The sequence below is a fragment of the Rattus norvegicus genome, chromosome 11 (genome assembly GCF_021556685.1).
Source record: "Rattus norvegicus strain SHRSP/BbbUtx chromosome 11, alternate assembly SHRSP_T2T, whole genome shotgun sequence".
Lineage (NCBI taxonomy): Eukaryota > Metazoa > Chordata > Mammalia > Rodentia > Muridae > Rattus > Rattus norvegicus.
Window position 1 is genome coordinate 65252549 of NC_141544.1, and position 21857 is coordinate 65274405.

General features: G+C 39.8%; 1 protein-coding gene across 2 annotated transcripts in view; it reads left to right on the forward strand.

The window, feature by feature from the left end:
- Positions 1–2483: 2483 nt before the first annotated feature.
- LOC100909977 (leukocyte surface antigen CD47-like) overlaps positions 2484–21857 on the forward strand; it is a 64863-nt gene continuing 45489 nt past the window's right edge. The window contains exons 1-2 of one of the 2 annotated variants that reach the window (XM_087577221.1): positions 2484–2779; positions 14095–14448. In XM_087577221.1, the coding sequence (XP_087433347.1) occupies positions 2734–2779; positions 14095–14448 (400 nt within the window). In that variant the 5' untranslated portion in view covers positions 2484–2733. The remainder of the gene's footprint in view (positions 2780–14094; positions 14449–21857) is intronic. The other variant, XM_087577222.1, reaches the window with a different exon arrangement.

Sequence of the window (21857 nt, forward strand, 5' to 3'; positions counted from 1 at the left end):
AATTTATATACTAATGTGTATGTATATATATACATACATATGTATATGTATGTATATATATATACCTTATTGCTTATTTTTACATGATAAATTAAGTCTTGGCTAAACATGTAATACTGCAGGATTTTTTCCAAGTGGACTGATATTTTGATTTTATAATTGTCAGTGCTGTTTTGTATAAATGCATAGAGGCAATTTCGGAAATTGTTGAAAATACTATCCTAACCCCAAGCCAAAATTCATTTAACTTCTTTTCATGAACTCAATTCAGCATTGCACATATAAGATTCCAAAATCCAAATATTCTGATGCAATACAAGTTCAAAACATACTAATTTGAACCTAAACGACGAGGAAACACGTTTAAAATGTTAAAAAGCCTTTGCTTTCCATGATTAAATCATATGTCTGTAAGACAGAAATTTTTGTATATGCAGTGAACCACTGAGTTCATAGCTTAAGTCAGAGATAGGATCTGTTGGGCAGTGTTAGAGTTGGGTGCTGAAACAGTCTGGTCAGTGTAGAGAGTACATTGTGTTCATAATGAAGGCTTGCAGTGACATCACCTGATACCACATAGCTGAGGGCTGCGAGAAACACAAGGGTTCAGCACATGTTGGATTTTGAACCAATTTTAGTTGTTGCATATCAGGAATCATTTAGGGTTTATTTTGCAACCTCCCATTCAATTATATGATCTGCTATGAGTTATGACCAACAGTCTGAGAAGCGCTACAAGTTCAAATCACAGACAGTTACTCTGCAGTCAATTTCAAAGCATGCCCATTCTGCTTGTCCTGGAATATTTGACCCTCTAAGGATATAAAAAGCATTCTTAAAGATTGGAGTCTTTTTGTACCTTGGCCCTGAAGAGGAGATTTAGTGAACTAAAAAGTTGTCTAGGGTTATGACCGAGAAAAGCCTTGCTAGTGATGAGTTCTTTTGAATCATTGAAGATGTCGGGGTGTGAGAAGGCAGGGAGCCATGGAATCTCTATGCAGAGTGGACACTGTTGGAGGCATCAGGCAAGATGACATTTATTTCCGATCTTGTATTTGAAGGGTCTGTTAATTTTTTCTGTTAATTTCGTGACTGTACTTTAAGCACAATATTTCTCCCTTCCCTTTCCTCTGTCTAGCCCTTCACTCCACTCCTCTCTGCTCTGCCTCAGGTTCATGGGCCTCCTTTTCATTAATTGCTATTGCATGTGCACATGTGTTACACACATACATGTACACAGTTAATTAAGTACATGGCCCCAGAACTTCCAAGTGTAACACAGGGCATCTCCGGATCTCCCTGTCTGCAGTGTGTACAAACCTTTCTATTCACTTTCCAGCTTTAGAGAAAATGACTGCTTCCAAGGCCAGCTGACAGACTTAGGCAGCCAGCTGCTCAGTGATACTTGCCCTTGATGTCTCTTTTGCATCTACCACAGCAACAGGAGGAGACTCCATTAGCTCCTTTGATGGCCTTGTCATGGCTGCCACAGGAGTCATTGCCTCCATGATGATTAACCATTTCCTTACCAAAATGGCTGTCAAATACAATCAAATCTTACAAAGCAATTCTGTCTTCAGATCACATCTGGATACCTATTAACATACCTTTGATGATGGTTAATCTTGATAATCAACTTGATGAGGTCTAGGCTCACCTGAGAGATTGGGGGATTCGCTTGATTAGGTTAAATAAGGGGAGGAAATGCAGACACTGTGGATGACATCATTTCCTGAAGTAGGATTCTGGACTGTATGAAAAAAAAGTGAACTGATATTTATCACTCTGCTTCTTCAAACCCTGGACGGAGTGGCACAGCTCCAGCTGCAGTGGCTTCCTTATCAACATGGAGTGAATCTTGAATGGTGAACTAAAATAAACGCTTCTTTAAGTTGCTTTGTCAGGGTATTTTTTTCGTAGCAACAGAATTTATTTACCACACCTTCTGTTTGCCCAGCTCTGAAAGATCTTGAAGAAAAGGTATGGTACCCCTTCTGATTTCACAAAATGGTAATCTCTTCTAGGGGAGAGATTAATATGTTGTATAAATTATAAGTATATAAATATACAATACACTGAGACAGTATGCCTGAAAATGGTGGTTCTGTTTCTGAATGGTATTACTGCCATGGGTGTTTGGGAGGACATGTCTGAGGTAACTACTATGGGATGGCACTGTGAGAATGAACCTTTTGCAACATATGGAAGAAACCATATGTGTGTTTGGGGTTTGATGGTGGCAGGATGTGCAGTCCTCTGAGGAGCTGCTAGGACCTGACTTTTCGGGCAATTCATGTCTTACTACAAAAGATCAAAGCTGTAGAAAGACTTTTGCGTCAGGGTGAAGGGTTTGGCTCTGGTGACTCAGCCACACTGTGGCTTAGAGCCACATTTTAAGCCTACTTTTCAGGCACATGATTTGAACACAGCACAGAGCTCTGCACCAGGTTCCGGAAACACTTCCGGTAGAGGCTCCTGGATCTGTCTGCAGTGGTCCCTGTTCATCTCTACACATTTGTCATTTGCCCTATTTTAAAATATTCGCCATGCGTGCAGCTACTTGCTTACTTTACCCTGATCAGAGGATGAGATCGTTAACTAACTAAGAAGGAAGAGAGAGAATGTAGCGGTGTCCTCACAGACCCTGGAAAAGAAGCCACGAGGTAGTAACAGTTGAGGTGGGCTGGGAGCGCGTGCTCACAGCAGCAGTTCGAGGTTAACAACCACCTCCATATGTGGCCCTTGCTGGTAGCGCTGCTGTTAGGTTCTTTTCACTGTGGTAAGTGACTCCGATCTCACAGTCCTGAGGCCTGTAGGCTGGCACCCTGCCAGCCGCAGAAGGCATCTGCCCAGAATGCAGACCTGAGAGGTCTCCGTGGAGATTGGGTGCCTTATGCCTCCTCTCTTTACCAAGATGAGAGGAGGGCTAGAGAGCTTTACCCTCTCCACATACTCCAGTAAAAACCACAGTTCTGCAAACGCGAACTGCGAGGTGGGTGGGATCTGATACAGAACGCAAGCTCAAGGAGCAACAACCCCGGTAACCCCCATCCCCACCAACTAACACACACACACACTACCCTCAGTACCTTCACTTGGCTTTAGGGGGTCAAAGGACAAGAATGAGAGAGCTTCTCCATGCGGAGTAAGTGGAGGAAGGCCATCACAAGGGACTTTACTATGAACTTGTAATCATCATAATTAGGAGACGCATTCTAATATAAGTTTTAGGGTCAGCCCTTGGGCAATGGCATCTTTAAAAGGTAGACTTGAGAGACCTCACTTGGGAAGCCACTTAAACTAGTGAGCGATTAATAGTGAAAAGCAGAGAATGATTTATCCCACGTGGCCACAATAAGAAAAGGAACAAATATTTAGTAGCAGTGATCCTTTGCCACAAACCTATCTTTACGACTCTGACAGAAGGGTTGGGGTTAGGTTTAATTTCAAGAACAAGAGTTGTGTATAACCATGTAGTCTCTGTCCAAATCAACTTCTGTTCCAACCCATCACCTCTCATAATCAGCTGTGAAGGAAACTCTCCTGTAAGGTGGCAGCATGCTTCTGCCTTTTTCCTTCTCCCAGTGTGAGATATTTTTGGGAGGAAATTTCAGTTCTGTAGGACTCATTGTTTTGATAGTCTGAATAGCTAACTAGTGGGCAGAACCACCTCTCTCTTTTCTAAATATGTGTTTATTTCATGTGTGTCAGTTCTTACCTATGGATATGTATGTGCACAATGTATACACCTGATGCCTGAAGAGGCCAGAGGAGAGAGCACTGGATCTCGAACTGGAGCTACAGAAGGCTGTTTCTCACACATTGTTTCTATGAGAAGCTGGAGCTTCTCTGAGGACAAGGCTCTTAAGCTCTGAGCGGGCAGTAGTGGTCCACGCCTTTGCTCTCAGTGCTCAGGAGGCAGAGGCAGATGGATCTCTGTGAGTTCCAGCACAGCCTGGTCTACACAGCTAGTTCCAGGACAGCCAGGGCTGCACAAAGAAGCTCATCTCTTGAAAGACCAAGAAGAAAAAAGAATCATCTCTTAAAATACCTTCGTTCCTGCCAAGGTTTATCATTGTATTAATGGTTTAAGATTGAAAATAACCTACAGGACATTTTGTGACCTCAACACACACGCACGCACACACACACACACACACACACACACACACACACACACACACACACACACATATACACATCATTTATCCTCACTCTTGAACCATGATCTCATTGTATGTGTGTAGTGCCTCCAACTTGTGGGCCTGGCCAGTACATCAGCTCTTATGCAGTGGTCATGGGCTTTACTTTTATACTGGTTTGTTTTATTCTGGACTGCATTTTTAAAGTAGAAAAATGCTTTTTTTTTTGCTATTCATTTGCACATTTGTATGTTCTCTTCATGTTGTATGCTTTTTTTGTCAAAACATGTAAAAGAGCAAGCGCTTTAAAGACCTAAAGAAAAAAATAATAGTCACTTAAATCAAGCATCTGATTGAGGAGTATTATAGTTTATCCAGATTCATTTCTTTTAAATGCATGGGACTTAGAGTTTAAAAATTGTTGATATTGGATTTAGTCCAATCAAAGTGAGTATGTAGTCAATATTGTTAGCATTAAGGCTAACTCAGGTATGTTTAATTTTCTCTGTTGGATGCTGAGGAACACAAGATGGTGAGTTTCCCTGAGGTGCGAGAACAAAACAGAGCCTGCAGCTCTTCTGCCGCAGACACACTGACTTGTCTTTTAAGTTTTTTATGAAGGCAAAGAATGAAGACCGTCTTTGTTAATAAGTTCATGTAAATGGCAATCTTGGGATAACGGTTAAAAAAGAAATATAATAGATGTATATAAATAGGATAATCATTTCTAGTGAACTTTTAATATAACTTAAAATGTAAAGTTATGTAAACATAAATGATACTTATAAGGTCTGTGTCCTATCTAAGTAAATTAAATTCACGTAAAGCCTATTTTTCACACATTTTCACCTCACCTTCTCCTTGTCCCAACTCCTTCCGTGTCTGGCTTCCTCAAATTTATGACCTCTGGAATGCTTCCCGAGTCTTACATGTAGACGATGCTTTGCAGATTTATCATTTGGATATGGGCATGCCATGATCAGTTGCTCTCTTATATACCTCTGTCTTCTTGGAAAGATAATTCTTTCCATTTACATTTCTATCTATTACAAAGGGAGAAATCTTGATAAGATCTAGATCTGAGTTTTTCACCAAAACCTCTGATTTATTAAAGATGCAAAGAAACCCACAGTTTATCAAATAACCTATGTTACCTTACAAAGTTATAGCTGTATAACCTTATAACTAGATCAGTTATGACTTTAATTAATATTTCTAAAGTAATAATTAATATTATTCTAATTAGTAATTATTTCTGATTAATATTTTAAAGTAATAATTAATATTAGTAAAGTAATAACTGATTTATTTGTAACTGCAAATGATAGACTTGGACCTTTGTACAGTGTTAAGTATTGAGACCCATTCTTCACTAAAGTCTACAAAAAATACCAAAAGACTACAGTTAGTATAAAATTTCTATGTAGGATTTGACAGCCCACAAACTTATATCCTTGGTCCATAAATTGGTGATGATCTCCAGGAATTTAGTAATAAAATGTTGCAATGTTACAAGTCATATCTCACGACAGGTAACTACAAATATGCAAAGCCTCGTGTATGAAATCATCGGCTACACTCCAGTGGAATGTTTTAATTTTGAGGAGTGTCTCCAGTCATTCGCATACGTAGGAACATAAGGCCTCAATAAGAAACAAGGAGGAGGATCCAATGCAGTCTGTGATATTTTGGGATTCGATCTAAACACTGGCTTTTCTTTTACATGGCATCATCATATCCAAAGAGATTGGAGTCAGGGATTTAGGTTCAACAGTATAGAGCTCAGGTGTCAGATTTGTTGCTCTTGAGTTGGGGTTAGCAATGTAACATAATAGCATCCCATCCCTAGTTATGTGACATATAGATGACCTAGTAGCTTAACTCTCCATAGTCCAACAGACTTCTGTAGATCTTCGTGATAGTTTCGAATAGCCTAAGAGCTCTAGAGTGCTTATCAGTTAATCAAAGCAACATTTGTGTGACTTAATTTCATGAAAAAAGGTATCTTACAAGAAAAGAAACAAAATGAACTGAATATGAAAACCAAGCTCTTAGGGAACAAGCACCTCATGAAGTGTCTGGAATTGACCCAGCCAAGCGTTCTCATGGTTGGGTTTGCAGCCTCCCGATCAGCAGTCTACATTTTTTGGTATTGTTGCAGATTGTGCTTTTCACTGTTATCTTCAGGCTCTCTCTTGTTGTCTATCTAATCCTGAGAAGGCCAACTCTCTCAAAAGAGTATTGGCTCAGTGTTGTGGAGTGGGGGCTGCTGTGGGAGTAACAAAATAAAATCTTAACGTTGACGGCACCACAGAACTGCACTGAGACCACTTTTCCTTCTGCCTCTTCATTGCTCAATTGAAGCCTTGGCCATCATAGTGACTTTCATTGTTTTCCTATAATGTGAGGCCAGGGCAAATAAGACAAGTTCAGTTTGACCCTCAGGGATAATGAAAATGCCAACACAAACTGGTTAGTCAGCAAGGCTTTTGGAGCAAAAATCTTGACCTAAGTGGGGGGAGATGTGAAAACTATGCTGCCAAGTGAAGTTGTTGCAATCACAACCCACTAAAATGCTCCAAAGAACAATAGTGGGGGACACTCACCAGCACTTTCTCCAGTAAGTATTTTCCCAGGTCAGTGCAATGAAACTGCTTTCTATCACTTTAAGCCAAATTTCTCCTACCTAATGGTGCGGTGGCCAACTAGGATTTCAATGCTGTTTTGACGCAGTGACTGTGGCCACTCAGGAACCAGTGCTTGTCCACACTTGTGCAATATCTTGAGTACCACTGATCTTTCTCATAGATTAACTCATACAAATTTTCCTGCCCCAAGGAAATCTTTATCTTTTCTTTGTTCCTCGGACTTACCAAAGGTCACTCGAGCCTGTGCAGGTGAGTCGTGGATTACAATGCTAGTCTTTGTTTACTCCCAAATAAGAGTTCCCTTACTAGAAAGCTGTCATATCTTTGTGGGATTATGGCGCACCCCCTATAATAACCGATGATGGCACACTGTTTTCATGATGCCCCTGTGTGCCTGATTACTCCTTCCTTTCCTCCATAATCTCCTGGAATGTTGCAATCTAGTAATCAAGAGCTCTATTATCCAAGTGCTGAGAGTTTGCATAACGTTTACTGTTAGCATCCTCAGAGTGGCCTGATAACCATTGCCATCATTACAGCTAAAGTAAGTTTTTTATGCTATCTTATTTATCTTATATATCTTACAGTCATATCAATATCGAACTAGCGCTAACCACGAAATAGAATGTCCCAAAGGCAGACCATTGTGTATAAAAAGTATAAACCATGTACTGATTTTAAGATGAGAGAGTCCTGTCTTCAAGTAGATTAAAGAGAACGGTTATGAAATAACTTTGAGGGATATAAATTCTGGAAAGCCTTCACCAGCTACAGCTAAGATTACACTTAACAGACACTCATTTTCTTAGAGCATTAACAAGACTTGATTCTTCTGAGTCACATAGTTAAGAATTTATAGTACTTTATTCTACTTATTATTAACCTGAAAATACAAAACAACATAATAAGCATTTGGCTTGTGCTATGTTAGGTATTGTATGTAAAATTAAAAAGAAAAACCAATAATGTTTGTCAAAATGAAAGGCGTATTCTGTGCATATTTAATACATGGCTGCAAGAGGACAGGTAGAAAGACATGACAACCGTCTCAGAACACACACAATTATAATCTGAAGGACCGGAGAGACTGAATTTCTAATCTGGACAGAATTAGAACACCATGGATTCGAGCACTCATTTGTGCTGATATCTCTGATCTTGCTTTCAGTTTCACTGAAACTGGTAATCAGGGGCCAGGCTTGGTAACCTTCACAGTTTCAGTGACCCCTGTTGTAAAAGAAGTAACCACTAATGCCAATTAAAGACAGACCAAAGCCTACTGGAATGGTTTACAAAATACAGAACAAATGGCCATGTTCTTTCCTCTTATGTCCAATTAAACTTTGTTTAAAAGAACAGCAGTTTCTGTACTGGAGTCGTTAACTAGTGAGTGCGGCTTTAAATACTGTCAGCGCTGCACTTTTAACTGCCATGATGATTGGGTTGCTTTTAGAGACTTAGTGTGTTGTGTAAGTGGGAATTGTTCCCCACAGTCTTGTGTGTTCAACGCTTTGTCCCCAGCTTGTGGAACTGTTTAGTAAGCCCATGGAACCTCTAGGAGATAAGGCATCACTGAAGGAAAATATCGCCAGGCGAGATTTGAGCTGTTATAACCTACCTCTACATCTGTTTGCTTCCTGCTTCTGAACTGCCAGTGCAATGAGACTGGCTGGCCTCAGGTCCATGCTTTCTCTGCCATGAAGGACTGTAGCCGTCTGGGACTAGAAGTCAAAACAAACCCTGCCTCCATTAACTTGCTCTTGCCAGGGTCTTGCTACATGCCCTAGTCCATCTTACAAGGACATATTAAAATTCTGCTGCAAAAATAGTAGTGAAGAGATTCCATTCCAGCTGCCCCCTGACACTGTAAACACTCACACCCTAACAGTCTTCTCACTCCCCTGCTTCAGCCTGCTCCAGAAGAACCCCTGTTCACTTGTCCAGGGGAATGACAGCCCATCGTCCCTCTTTCATATCCACCACTTGGAGACCTTCTCCTGCACTTCGTTCCTCAGCCTTGTATCTGAGATCTTACCATTGCCGTTGACTCCTTCCCCCGAGCTCCCACAATCAAGTTTTACCTCATAATAAAAAAAGAAAACAGAGGCCCAAGAAGATTAAAAGAAATCCTGTCTTGTCCCAACTTTTGCACTTACTTATAGGAATTTCTTACTGTGTTAGTTTTATGTATGTATTTATGCATATTTGCTTCTGGATAGGTATAGAGGACAGAGGTTAATCTCACCTTGGCCATTTATTATTATTATTATTATTATTATTATTATTATTATTATTTTATATTATATTATTATTATTATTATCATCGCTGCTGCTGGTGGTGGTTTTGTTTTGTTTTTAACAGTCTCTTGATTGGCCTGGAACTTTGGCTGACTGGCCAGGGAGTCCCAGGCATCCCCCTGTCTCTGCTTCCCCAGCACTGAAATGTCAAACGTGGTACCTTACTGCCTCTGACATGAGCTCTGGTAGATCAAGCGCAGGTCCCCAAGCTTGAGTGGCAAGCATTTTACTCTACTGAGCCCTGTTCCAGGTTTACAGAATGAGAATCCCTATTGTTTTCTTTTTTATCACCTTAGTGCACATTCTATGTGGTACCATTTGTTTATCAACTTTGCTACTGATAACGAGCTAGTTTTCAATCCCAAGGCCGGTTTTCATCATTAACACTGCTTATATCTACCTTGTCCATATGATGTCTACCCGCCTGGCAGTCTTCCATATCAGCATGATGGTTTGTTTTGTTTGCTCCTTTTGCTTCTTTCACTCTTTTACTTCCTTGACATGATCTCTTTGAGAATTATTTCCATGAATATTGAAGCTCCCAAGCTTTTGTTCTCTGTTGTTTGCTGAGAGAGAGAGAGAGAGAGAGAGAGAGAGAGAGAGAGAGAGAGAGAGACACCCCGTGGGCAATCTTCTTTATGATGGCATTTCCAACTACCAGCAATATTCCTGCTGATTCTCAAGTCTGTATAGCTCTGTCCTTTCCTCAAATCTAGACGGTCTGCTGGACATGACCACTTTATTGTGTCACTGATGTTTTTAATGCTCACACCAAAACTTTTGAAGGATAACGTCCCTACATTTTCAGCTTCTTTTCCAATAATTAATCTATCACCAGCTAGTTCCATGACTATATTGGTTGCCTATTTTCATTTTTCCCCTTTGTATCTCTCGCTCATCTCCCAAGTGACTTCTGTTGACTTTGTTGTTTTTACATTTTTTAACTGCCATTTTTTTTAGGTTTTAGATATCTTCTTCAGTGGCCATTTACCCGGACTGTGACAGTACGTTCTTGATGGACTTCCTTCCCTTTGCTTTTTGCCTCCTTCCTGCCCTCCATCTTCCTTTCATACTGTTGTCAAGTGTTATCTTTTGGAGATGAAAACAAATCTGAGTTGAACCTTCTGTTGTCAAGTTTAAACTGCTCAGAATGACATTCAAGAATCTTTGCAGATTTTAAAAAATTCATTGCTCAAATCTCATTTCTTAAATGCCCCCCCAAAAAAACTCATGCTTTCATTTGTTTGCTTTCTTAACATAGATACTCCTTTACACACATATTATTGAAACTCTGAGAGAGCACTTTCTTTACCACAGCACTCCTGAACATCCTTAAAATCCAGTTTTAATATCTCCCCATAACTAAGTCGTTCATTTATGAAGACTTTGAGAAATATTTCTATCCATGCAGACAGCTGATTTCCCATTCCACGAAACAGTCCCATGACTCTATAAACAGGTAGAGAGAAGCGTTAGGGAATTCCCATGAAGTAAGAAGAGGGAAGATTTTTAAATGACTTTGCTTGAAATTTTTAATTTTGCTCTAAATGTTTCATATCCATAAGGTATGTGCGGTATTCTTTCTTCTGGATGCTTAGTAAGTTCCTTAAGATTCTAACACAGAATCATCCCTGAGAAGTCATCTTCTGAGACTACTGAAAGGTTAAGCAAAGCAGTAAGTCTAACATTTGGTGAGAGGTAAAGTGATAACAGTTGAATTCTGAACAGCTGCAGTAAGAAATGTCAAGACTGGCTCAGAGAGGCAAGAGTGATCCCCTCCATGATGCTAGGACAAGAAGAATGGAAGTAGGCCCACTATATCTGCATCTTTACTAAGTAGTTGCTAGGAATGCGAAAGGTTAGAGCTTCATGTTCATCTTCTCGTTAAATCTTCACATCTCACACGTTGTAGATGAGGACACCGACTCAGTTCAAGTATCTTGCCTAAGGTTCTACTACAGTGTAAGATATGTCTTCAATGTCAGTGTAAGATATGTGTGTGTGCTCTTAATCATAGTACATTCTCTACCGGAGGGAAAGATACGACTCTAAATGAGTCGTGGAACATGGGCTAAGGCATGGCAGAGAAGTGCATTTGTTTATTCTTGGGATCTCAGGAAGATCGCTCATGGGGAGTTTAGTTTCGAGATGAGAGAATGGACACAGGATACTTAGATGAAATGGCTCTTGGAGAGTCTTGGCCTGAGAAAGGGCGGTGTTATGAAAGGGAGGATGCTTATTGGGCAATGAAATGCACTTAGGCAGTTATTTTGAGGACTATAAATTGTACCAGGGTTGACATACAGAAATATTGAGGATAAAGACAGGGATCCAGGTCAGATTTATGGGAACCGCCATTGACAAGGGTAGAAATGTAATTCCTTCAACAAACATGCATTAGATTTAGGAACTATTGGATAGGGTGAGCCTCTCAGAAATTTTCCAGGATTAATAAGAGAGGGTAATCTTTATTTATTGCTGGGTGCAAGTCTGCTTGGTTAGTAGATAATTGTAAACAGTTGAAGGAGATAGAGTGTGTTTAGATTTTTGAACATGATGATTTAAAAAATCATTATTGCATAATAGAGCATTAACTAGGGCTTGCAATTAGAAGCAGGCTGTGACCTAGATCAGTAAGAAAAATTGTTAAAGACACAGCAGTGATGGAGAAAATGAGAAAAGTTGCTGACTATGACCCCACTAGGGACACTGACATTTAGTGGAAGCTAAGGGATAGTTTGAGAAGTAGAATATGGTAGAGTAGAAAAGACAAGGAATTGATTTGAGAATTACAGAAAAGTCAGGATAGAATGAGACACATATGTGATATTTTTGAAATGACTCACGCATATGTGATATATGTCACAATTTTTACTTCTCTCCTTAATTGAAGAAAATAAAGAAGTTTTTTACAAAAGCGTCTAAAAGAAGAATTGGATCATGAGGCTCATTTATAGAGAAATAAGAGTGCTAATGTGAATTTGTGAACACGTGCAAAACTAGTTTGGCAGCTTCAAAGAAATAAAATAACATCCTTTGGTACCCTCTTCCACCAGGTAGAAGTTAGTTGCCAACAAAATTTATATCTTCATGGGCATGGCTTATGCACTGTCCACAACTGACAAACAGCAGATAGCTCAGCTGAAGTTAAATGAAGCGTGAGCCCTGTAGAATGGACTTCTGAGAACCTACTAGACAGTTCCCAACCACACTGACAGGAGCCCCAAGGAGCTTTCTGTCCATTTCTAAATCATTTAGGGTATTTTCCAATGCTTGCCTTCCTCATACACCTGCTCTTCCCTTGGTCTCTCCCCTGTACACTTTGGTCCTACATCCAGTGACTTTTTTTTTTCTCCAAAGAAATAAATCACAACTTCAATGTTTTGGAGAATGTAATTGGATATCTATGTTTTGCCTGGGGGTTCCTAATACTTGTGTGGCAGAAAATGTAGAGAGCTATGAAAGTTGAACGTTGGACATCCCCAAGAATATGTATGGTAGCATATTCCTAATACCATGGAGAAGGTTCCAGATCATTATAGTAGATCATCCACTGTCCATATTTCCAGTATTGCCTTCTGGTATCACTTAGGGAGCATTTCTTAGATGTTTTATGCTATGATGTATCCCACTCTTCTAGGAAGTCACCCACTCTTTGCATGGATCCTCCTTATTAAACCGTGCCATAGAAAAGTGAATTATTTAAGACCTCTCACCAGTATGTGACAGGCAAAGGACTTGTGCATAAGTTTTCTTGAACAGAGTCCAGATTCTATTGTAGTATAGATGCTTATATTCAACTCATGGATATTTATATTCCACTTTGTATATTTATTAATAGTAACACGGTTAGAGTAATATCTCATGTCCTTGATTTTATTTCTAGTTTGTATAGGAAGATGAATTAAAGATTAACAAAGGTAATGTTTTATATTTGTTAGTACTTTTTTAAAGGAAAAGTTAAAAACCTAGATGAAAGTCTTGAAAAATGAGTGGTGTGGAAGACAACTGGCTTTTCCATATCTTTGTTATTTGAGTGACTGGTGAGCCTTGTGTATGGCAGGGCAGTCGGTGGTGGCTTGTGCCATTGAGAAGAGCCATGGGGTGTTTCCTACTTGTTAGCGGCATTCGTTCTTGATTTCAACTCGTTTCTTGAACTTGTGAGTAGTTAAGAGTTTCTTGGAGGAAGACATACTTGTAATCTATATTTGGGAATTGTTCAGTAGATTCAGTGAAATATTGGGTAGGAAAATGCCAGTCAATTGTGTATAACCTTTTGTAAGACTTATGTAAAAAATGGCTCTTGCTTTATTTTTAGCAATAGTTAGTAGCTGTGGAAAATACTTTCCTGAATATGCTTTAAAATGTTCCATCATAGTGGGCAGATAGGACTTTGTTGATCAGACTTACTTGAATATTAAAGTAGAGTAGAACTGGCCACTTGTTACAGACGTGTAGTATAGATATAACATTTCACAGCTGTTCAGCAAGTGCTATCTTCAAGCATATTGAAGATGAACGTGGTATCTGGGTAGTTTTGGTTTAAAAATTTCCCGTTGTAAGGAAGATGTATTTATTATTTGACAGAAATAATTGCTTCCACATCTCCAAAGGTATTACTATAACTGTATGCTCCAACACAGTTGTTGCATTATTTTTTTTTTTTCGGAGCTGGGGACTGAACCCAGGGCCTTGTGCTTGCTAGGCAAGCGCTCTACCACTGAGCTAAATCCCCAACCCCTTGTTGCATTATTTTTTAACTAAAATATATGGTGATGTATTTTTGATATTGCTGAAAATGAATGAAGAAGATTCGTAGTGTTCTGTGCCCTTCATAAAAGTTAACATTGGAATTACTTAATACTGTTTTTCACCTACCTAATTTCTGTCATTCTTTGCATCCACAAATGATTGCATCATTGTTTCTTAAGTGTTTGTAATAGCTGTAAGATTTGATAATACAGAATTACATAATTATATGAAATTATTTATGTTTTTCTTTCCAGGTTTGGCACAGCTATTGTTTAAAAATATTAGCTCTGTGAAAATTGACCATTGCAAGAACATTGTTCTCATTCCGTGCTATGTCTCCAACCTAGAGGCAGAAAACATCAATGAATTATTTTTGAAGTGGAAATTTGGACGTAATTCGGATATAATTTTTGTCTTTGATGGATATGCAAACAAATCTGCTGCATTTTATAAATTTTCAAGTGCACATATTTTCCCCTCAGAATTTCTAAAAGGAAATGCTTCTTTGAACGTGGCTAAGGAGGAAGTTAAAAATGGAAAATACACATGCGAAGTGACAGAATTAAGCAGAGAGGGACAACAGACCGTGGATCTACAATACACTGATGGTGAGTGACACACTTTGAATAGAGCTTGTCTCCTTGTAGACACATCTCAAATCTTGATTGACCTTGGGTCCATTTTGGTGGTAGTATTAAAGTAGAGGCCATTAATGCTGTTTTGAGGAGTGGGTTAATTATTGCCATCCAGGGTTTGTTGGAAAGCACCTGTGGATTATGCCATTTCCTCTTTGAGTTAATGTCATGTGAGAGGTATCCCAGGCAATATCATCAGAACCCATGTGGATGTCAGACTGGGGATGCAGCCCAGTTAAAGAAGTATCTGCAACTTGTGTGTGAAGACTTGTGTTCAGATCTCCAATGACCAATAAAAAATAAATCCTGGGTTTGGATTTGCATCCTCAGAGCCAGCCTGAGGATCAGCATGGAGACAGCCCTACCTCTAGAGATTGTAGTCAGGTAGTCCTGCCCAATTATGGAACTCCAGGATTACTAGGAGACTCATAGACTGGACTGATGCACATTCATAGAAAGCAACAGGAGGAGGAAGGAGGAAAAGTAGCAGCTACGAAGATGTCAATGCTATGACTGTTGTTTTCTCTGTTTCTAAAACCATATACCAACATAAACTCTCCCCTTTATAACTTCCCTAGATGTGGGTAGTCTGTTACAGCAATGGAACTCAACTAACAAAATTATATTTCTAAAAACCCTTTCTTTTTCTATGTCCTGTTACAACTGATCTTACTGGAAAGGAGGGAAATGGGTTAAGAGACTGCACTTAAAAAGCAAATCACCTTACTGCCATTATCAAATACTGCTAGAACATCCGTGATAGGTCCCGTGTGAAATGATCCCTACATGTTCATGTATTTGACCAGTTGGTCCCCAGCTGGCAGCATAATTTAGTTGTTAGCAGAATCTCTGAAAAATGCAGCCTAACTGGTTAAGAAAGGAAGGAAGGAAGGAAGGAAGGAAGGAAGGAAGGAAGGAAGGAAGGAAAAAATAGGGGGAGGTCTGGAACGTTATATTTGCTTTTGTGTGCTTGCCTTTGGTTCTGGCCATGCACTCTCCTTTCTGGTTTGCTGTCATGTAAAGCCCTCCTCTCCCCTCCCTCCCACCTGGCTCAACCATCCCTGTCTGTCCTGTCCCTACCACTTCACTTGCTATCCCACAAAACTGAACCAATGACAAACCTCTAGTTTTTCTGTCTTAGCAGAAAGAAAACCGTGCAAGGCCTTTCATCATTAAGGCAATCGTTTCTATCTGATTTCTTCTTTTACTTTTTTTTTTACATTGAAATTCACTATGTGCGTTTATTGTATAGTTGTCAGAATTTTGGCCTAAAGACTCTCCTATTTGGACAATGTGACCTGGTCTCATGCATCTTGCGTTATTTGTACCACCATCAAACTGTAATCGTTATATACATTTTTTCCTCTCTTTTCCCTATATTTGTTTCTTTTTCCCTTTACTTTTTATTTTTATTATATTTTTATTATTTAAAACAAATTTTAAATTTAAATGTTGACCATATTCTTCCCCTCCACTAAGTTCTTCCATATTCCCTTCCCCCTTCCCTATCCATTCACCTTTAAGTTCTTTCTCAAAAACCCAATACAAAAGCACAACTCCTCAACCCCCCCAAAAAAAACAAAGCAAAAAACAAAATAAAGTCTTACTTGAAATTAAACTGTAACCAAATATGAGCATGAAACAAAACAAAAAAACCTGTGAAGTCCATTACATGTTGGTCAACTACTCCTGAACTGAGTTGATTAACCCAGCGTCAGTCTATTGGAAAAAACTGACTTTCCCTCCCCCAGCAAGTATAAATGACAATCCAGTTATTAACTTTTAGTAAATAGGTGGCTAGACTTTCATTGTTTTAAAACATAACAAAAGAAAATATAGTCAGATAAAACAAATGTATCACATTAAAGTTAGACAAGATAAACCAACAGGAGGAAAAAGAAGGAAAGCTATGAGACAGCCTAGGTATAGGGTAAAAGGAAATAATAATGGTCTAAGAAAGAAAACTGTAGTGATAAGCTGAGTCCTGGTGACATTCTGCTATACTTGTTAGCTGTCACCAGAGAAGCTTCCTCTTGCTGTAGAAGGGAACAAATATAGAGACCCACAGCCAGACATTACAAGGAGAGTGAACGACCTGGGAACACACATCCCTGAACAGGATGTCTCCATTAAATCCCAGAGCTCCAGGAACCCTGTGGAAGAGGAGGTAAAAAGAGTGGAAGCCCCAGAAGGGGTGGAAGAAACCAAAAAACAAAGCCCTTTAAACCAACATAATGTTTGGATTTACCTTTTATCTTACACACCTAGGCTACCTCTGGTAGGTTTTTCTTTTTTTCTTGCTACTTTGTGGTATCATTATGGATTCTTCCCCTAAGAGCTCGGCTCACCTTCTCCTGGCTCAACAGTCTCCAATTTTCACTCTGCTCAATCTCTTTTCTTTTCTTCTCTCAGCCCGCTGAACCCTCTTTCTTCTTGCACCAACTGTCTTCTGTAACCCTACTCTCTGACCCTACTTTTCTGCCACCCGAATCCTACTCTCTTCCCTACTCCAATGCTACTCTCCTCTGTCAGACTCTGCTGGCTTTTTGCATCTTCTCTTGTTCCTAGAAACTCAAGAGGCAACTGAAACTGAAAGTCATAGGGTCAAGTAGTTCTAACAGCTAAACATTTCCAAAGGGCCAGTTCACAAGTAGCTGGGATTCCTTTAAAGAGACAGGCACACTGACTGGGTCAGTGCTTATGTTTCCCTTTTGAGAGTGTGCAAAGTATGTTCTTGTAAGGAGAGACAATAACACGTGGAGGTGAACGCTCTGTGTAGGCACCAGCTCAACATTTCCATCCTCAATGAGTTGTGTAGGTGTTGTCTTTAGCAATGGGATTTTGGTGTCAGTTTGTACAGGGCAAAATACAGTCTTGATTATGACCTGAATTGTTTGCGAATTCCTGTAGGGCCCTTTTGGCCAACAATTCAATCAGATATACTCCAATCTCAGTACTGGAAGCTTCATTTGATGACGAGATGGCCAGTTATGACTCTGACTCCCCCATTATTGGGTAATTTTATTTATACTACCTTCATGTATGTATTTATTTTCAGAAGTTTCTATTGCATTCGGTTTCCATACCACCCCTCAAATACCCCTTAATTTTAACTGTCTTTCCCTGTATTCCCTCCCACAATCCCCTTGTCCCTTCCACTTGATCCTCACATTCTATCCCCCGCACCTATCCATCCATAACTGTCTATTCTGTTTTTACTTTTGTAGTGAGCTATTTTTCCTTTAGTGCCTTACCTTATGCCTACTCTCTTACTCTCTATGGTTCTATGGATTGTAGATTGGTTGTCGCTGACTTCACAGATGACATCTCTATACACACCATCTTTATCTTTCAGGTTCCAGGATGCCTCATTCAGAATGATTTTTTTCTAGTTCCATCCATTTTCCTGACAATTTCATGATGTCTTTTTTGAAAAACGACTGCTCCATTGTGTAAATGTACTCCATTTTCTCTATCTATTCCAGTTTCTGACTATTATTAATAGAGTAGCAGTGAACATGTTTGGGCCTGTGTCTTTATGGTAAGAGGAAGAATTATTAGAGTATATGACTAAGAGTGTTTTAGCATGATATCGAGATGGATTCCCTCCCATCTTCCTGTAGCACTGCCACACTGATTTCCACAGGGACTGCATGAGTTTGCACTTCTAGCAATCTAGGAGTGATCTTCTTAGTCCTCTTCCCCTCTGGCATAGGTCTCACTCTTTTTGTTGACCTTAGTCTGACTACTTTGATAAAGTAGTTTTACTTGCATTTCCCTGAAGGGCTAAGGATGTGGACATTTTCTTTAAGTGTTTCTCAGCCATCTAAGTCCTCTGCTGACAATTTTCTGTTTAGTTCTGTGCCCCATTTTAAAATTTGGTTATTTGCTCATTAGATACTTAGTTGCTTGAGTTCTTTATATATTTTTCTATATTAGTCCTCTCTCAGAGGTGCAGTTAGTAAAAATCTTTTCCCATTCTATAGGTTTCTACTTTGTCCAAATGATGATGCGGGTTTTTGTTTGTTTGTTTTTTGCTTTTTTTTTTTTTGCCTTACATAAGTTTTTCAGCAGCATGAAGTTCCACTTATTGTTTATCTTAGTACCTGGGCTAACAGTATTCTTTTCAGAAAGTCTTTTCCTGTGCCAAGGAGTTTAAGAATATTTTCATCTTTTTCTAATCGTTTAGTCTCTTGTATGTTTTTCTTTGTTAGCACCCATCTCTTCAAAGACTTAGCAAGTTCTAGCCATGCTCCCTATGCAAAGAGAAGAAATAGAACCAGATGATTTTAATTGTGAAAACATAGAATCAGCAAGCAGTTATAACTAACCCAGCACACTGGTATATAACCAAATGACCACGGTTGGCAGCCATTGTGTTTACAGTATGGAGAGGTGATAGACTACATACCCAGGAAATTCTGATGTAGCTAGCATCCCCCAACATCCTGACCAGGAGATCTAATTTCTATAATGCTCATGGCTTTTGGCAGATTAGTCACTTGAGCCAGTTCCTCCTCCTTGCTTGGCTCCCCTCTGAGAGTTCCCACTAAGTCTTGCAAACAACTATCCAGCAAGACCTTCCTAACCTTTTGATAATCATCTAGCTGTTGTTTGGAACAGGCCGGTGGGCAAATCATTGCCAGAACCATGTTCCCACTGAGAGAGAATATGCAGACATTATCTGATGTACACGGAACAGGTTCTTGTAGTCACTCAGCTGCATCATCATTATTAACAAACAGAGGAGTATTAGTGATCTTTTCCACTCCCATCATCCTCAAATTCTCTGAGGCAAAGAAGAGTGAATTATGGCCCCAGCTTTCTTTTTCTGATTCTGGAGAAACATCTGTCACAGAAGTAGTAAAAGTAAACCTGCCATTAGCAGAGCCAAACATCAAATGGAAAGCAGATGTGAACCGACCATTCCCTCAGGAAGTGCCAGGCGATTCTGCACAAACATCCTAAAAGGCCCTTGTCATGTGGGGACCCAAATCCTCAGCCCCAACTCTACGGAGAGCAGTCTGCATTACATTCATGCACCATTCCCAGAAGAGGCTTGGCCACCCCCAGAAGAGTTCAATTATAACAATTAGTACTTTGTCTGTTTGTTTTATCTTTTACTATTTCAAAATGTGTATTATCTATTGTGGTACTGGAATTAGTGAACTTCGTTTGATGATATTTTTTGGAAATCATTTATAATTGGGAATCAGATTTTAGTTAAACATCCTCTACATGAGCGTATCCTGTGCTGCACCATATTCTGTACAGCAGAAGTGCATAGTTCACCTCTGTGATCTTGACAAGCTATTTCCTGAGCTCAACCACCATCCATTTTAAAATCAACACTTGCATTTATGTTAGCCACAGAATCAAATGAGCATCTAGTGAGATTCTGTGTTTGGAAATTCTTTGAACAGCCGCAGGTGTTGTAAGCATTCCTATTTTTCTTGGACGTTTACGATTTGTTTTTCAGCTATTTTTGACTAGAAATAAAACCAAATAAAATACTCCTCAGAATGAAAGATTAAGTGTTGCAGGATTTTGTTGGACAGTACATATTTGCTTCCCCCCCATCTTTATTAATTGGGTATTTCTTATTTACATTTCAATTGTTATTGCTTTTCCCAGTTTCCAGGCCAGGGGTTAGGGGGCTGTTCCCCTCCCCATCCTCCCCCCATTACCGCCCTTCCTCCAAGAATCCCATTCACTGGGGGTCCAGCCTTGGCAGGACCAAGGGCTTCCCCTTCCACTGGTGCCTTTACTAGGCTATTCATTGCTACCCATAGATTGGAGCCCAGAGTCAGTCCATGTATATAGTCTTTGGGTAGTGGCTTAGTCCTGGAAGCTCTGGTTGGTTGGCATTGTTGTTCATATGGGGTCTCAAGCCCCTTCAGCTCTTTCAGTCCTTTCTCTGATTCCTTCAACGGGGGTCCCATTCTCAGTTCAGTGGTTTGCTGCTGGCATTTGCCTATGTACTTGCCATACTCTAGCTGTGTCTCTCAGGAGAGATCTACATCTGGTTCCTGTCAGCCTGAACTTCTTTGCTTCATCCTCTTATCTAGTTTGGTGGATGTATATATATGGGCCACATGTGGGGGGCAGGCTCTGAATGGCCATTTTTTCAGCCTCTGTTCTAACCCTGCCAAGGGTGTTCTTGTTCCCCTTTTAAAGAAGGAGTGAAGCATCTGCATTTTGGTCATCCTTCTTGAGTTTCACGTGTTCTGTGCATCTAGGGTAATTCAAGCATTTGGGCTAATAGCCACTCATCAATGAATGCATACCATGTGTTTTTTTCTGTGATTGCATTACCTCACTCAGGATGATATTTTCCAGTTCCATCCATTTGCCTATGAATTTCATAAAGTCATTTTTTGATAGCTGAGAAGTATTCCATTGCGTAGATGTACCACATTTTCTGTATCCATTCCTCTGTTGAAGAGCATCTGAGTTCTGGCTATTATAAATAAGGCTGCTATGAACATAGTGGAGCATGTGTCTTTGTTGTATGTTGGGGCATCTTTTGGGTATATGCCCAAGAGAGGTATAGCTGGATCCTCAGGCAGTTCAATGTCCAATTTTCTGAGGAACCTCCAGACTGATTTCCAGAATGGTTGTACCAGTCTGCAATCCCACCAACAATGGAGGAGTGTTCCTCTTTCTCCACATCCTCGCCAGCATCTGCTGTCATCTGAGTTTTTGATCTTAGCCAATCGCACTGGTGTGAGGTGAAATCTCAGGGTTGTTTTGATTTGCATTTCCCTTAGGACTAAAGATGTTGAACACTACATATTTGCTTTTAAAAGCAAGATTTATGTATTCTTCAGCCTTAGGAGATTTTTGACGTTAAAGCCCTATCCTGGCTAGTTTCCTGTCAACTTGACAAAAGCTCCAGTCATTTGGAAGAGGGGCTTTCAATTGATAAAATGCCTTCCTAAGATTTTTCTGAGGGCAAGTCTGCAGTGTATTTTCTTGATTAATGGTTAATATGGGAAAGCCAAGCTCACTGAGGGACATGCCACTCCTGAGCAAGTAGCCCTGATAGGTTTATAAAAGCAAATTGAACAAGCCAGGAGAGACAAGTCATGACTAAATGGCATTCTTCCATTAAACTCTGCTCCAGCCCCTGTCTCCGGGTTCCTACCTTGATTTCGGGTTATGATATCCTTAATGACAGAGTGTGTCTGGAGACATGTAAGGTGAAATAGATCTCTTCTTCCCTGGGTCCTTTTGGTCACTGTGTTTTATCACAGCAATAACATATCCTAAGGCAAAGCCATTTTGACTATGCTGTGTTTTTTGTTTGTTTGTTTGATTGATTTTTTTCTCTGTTTTAAATGCAAGCATAAATGAACAGTAGAAATTACTCACTAGAGAAC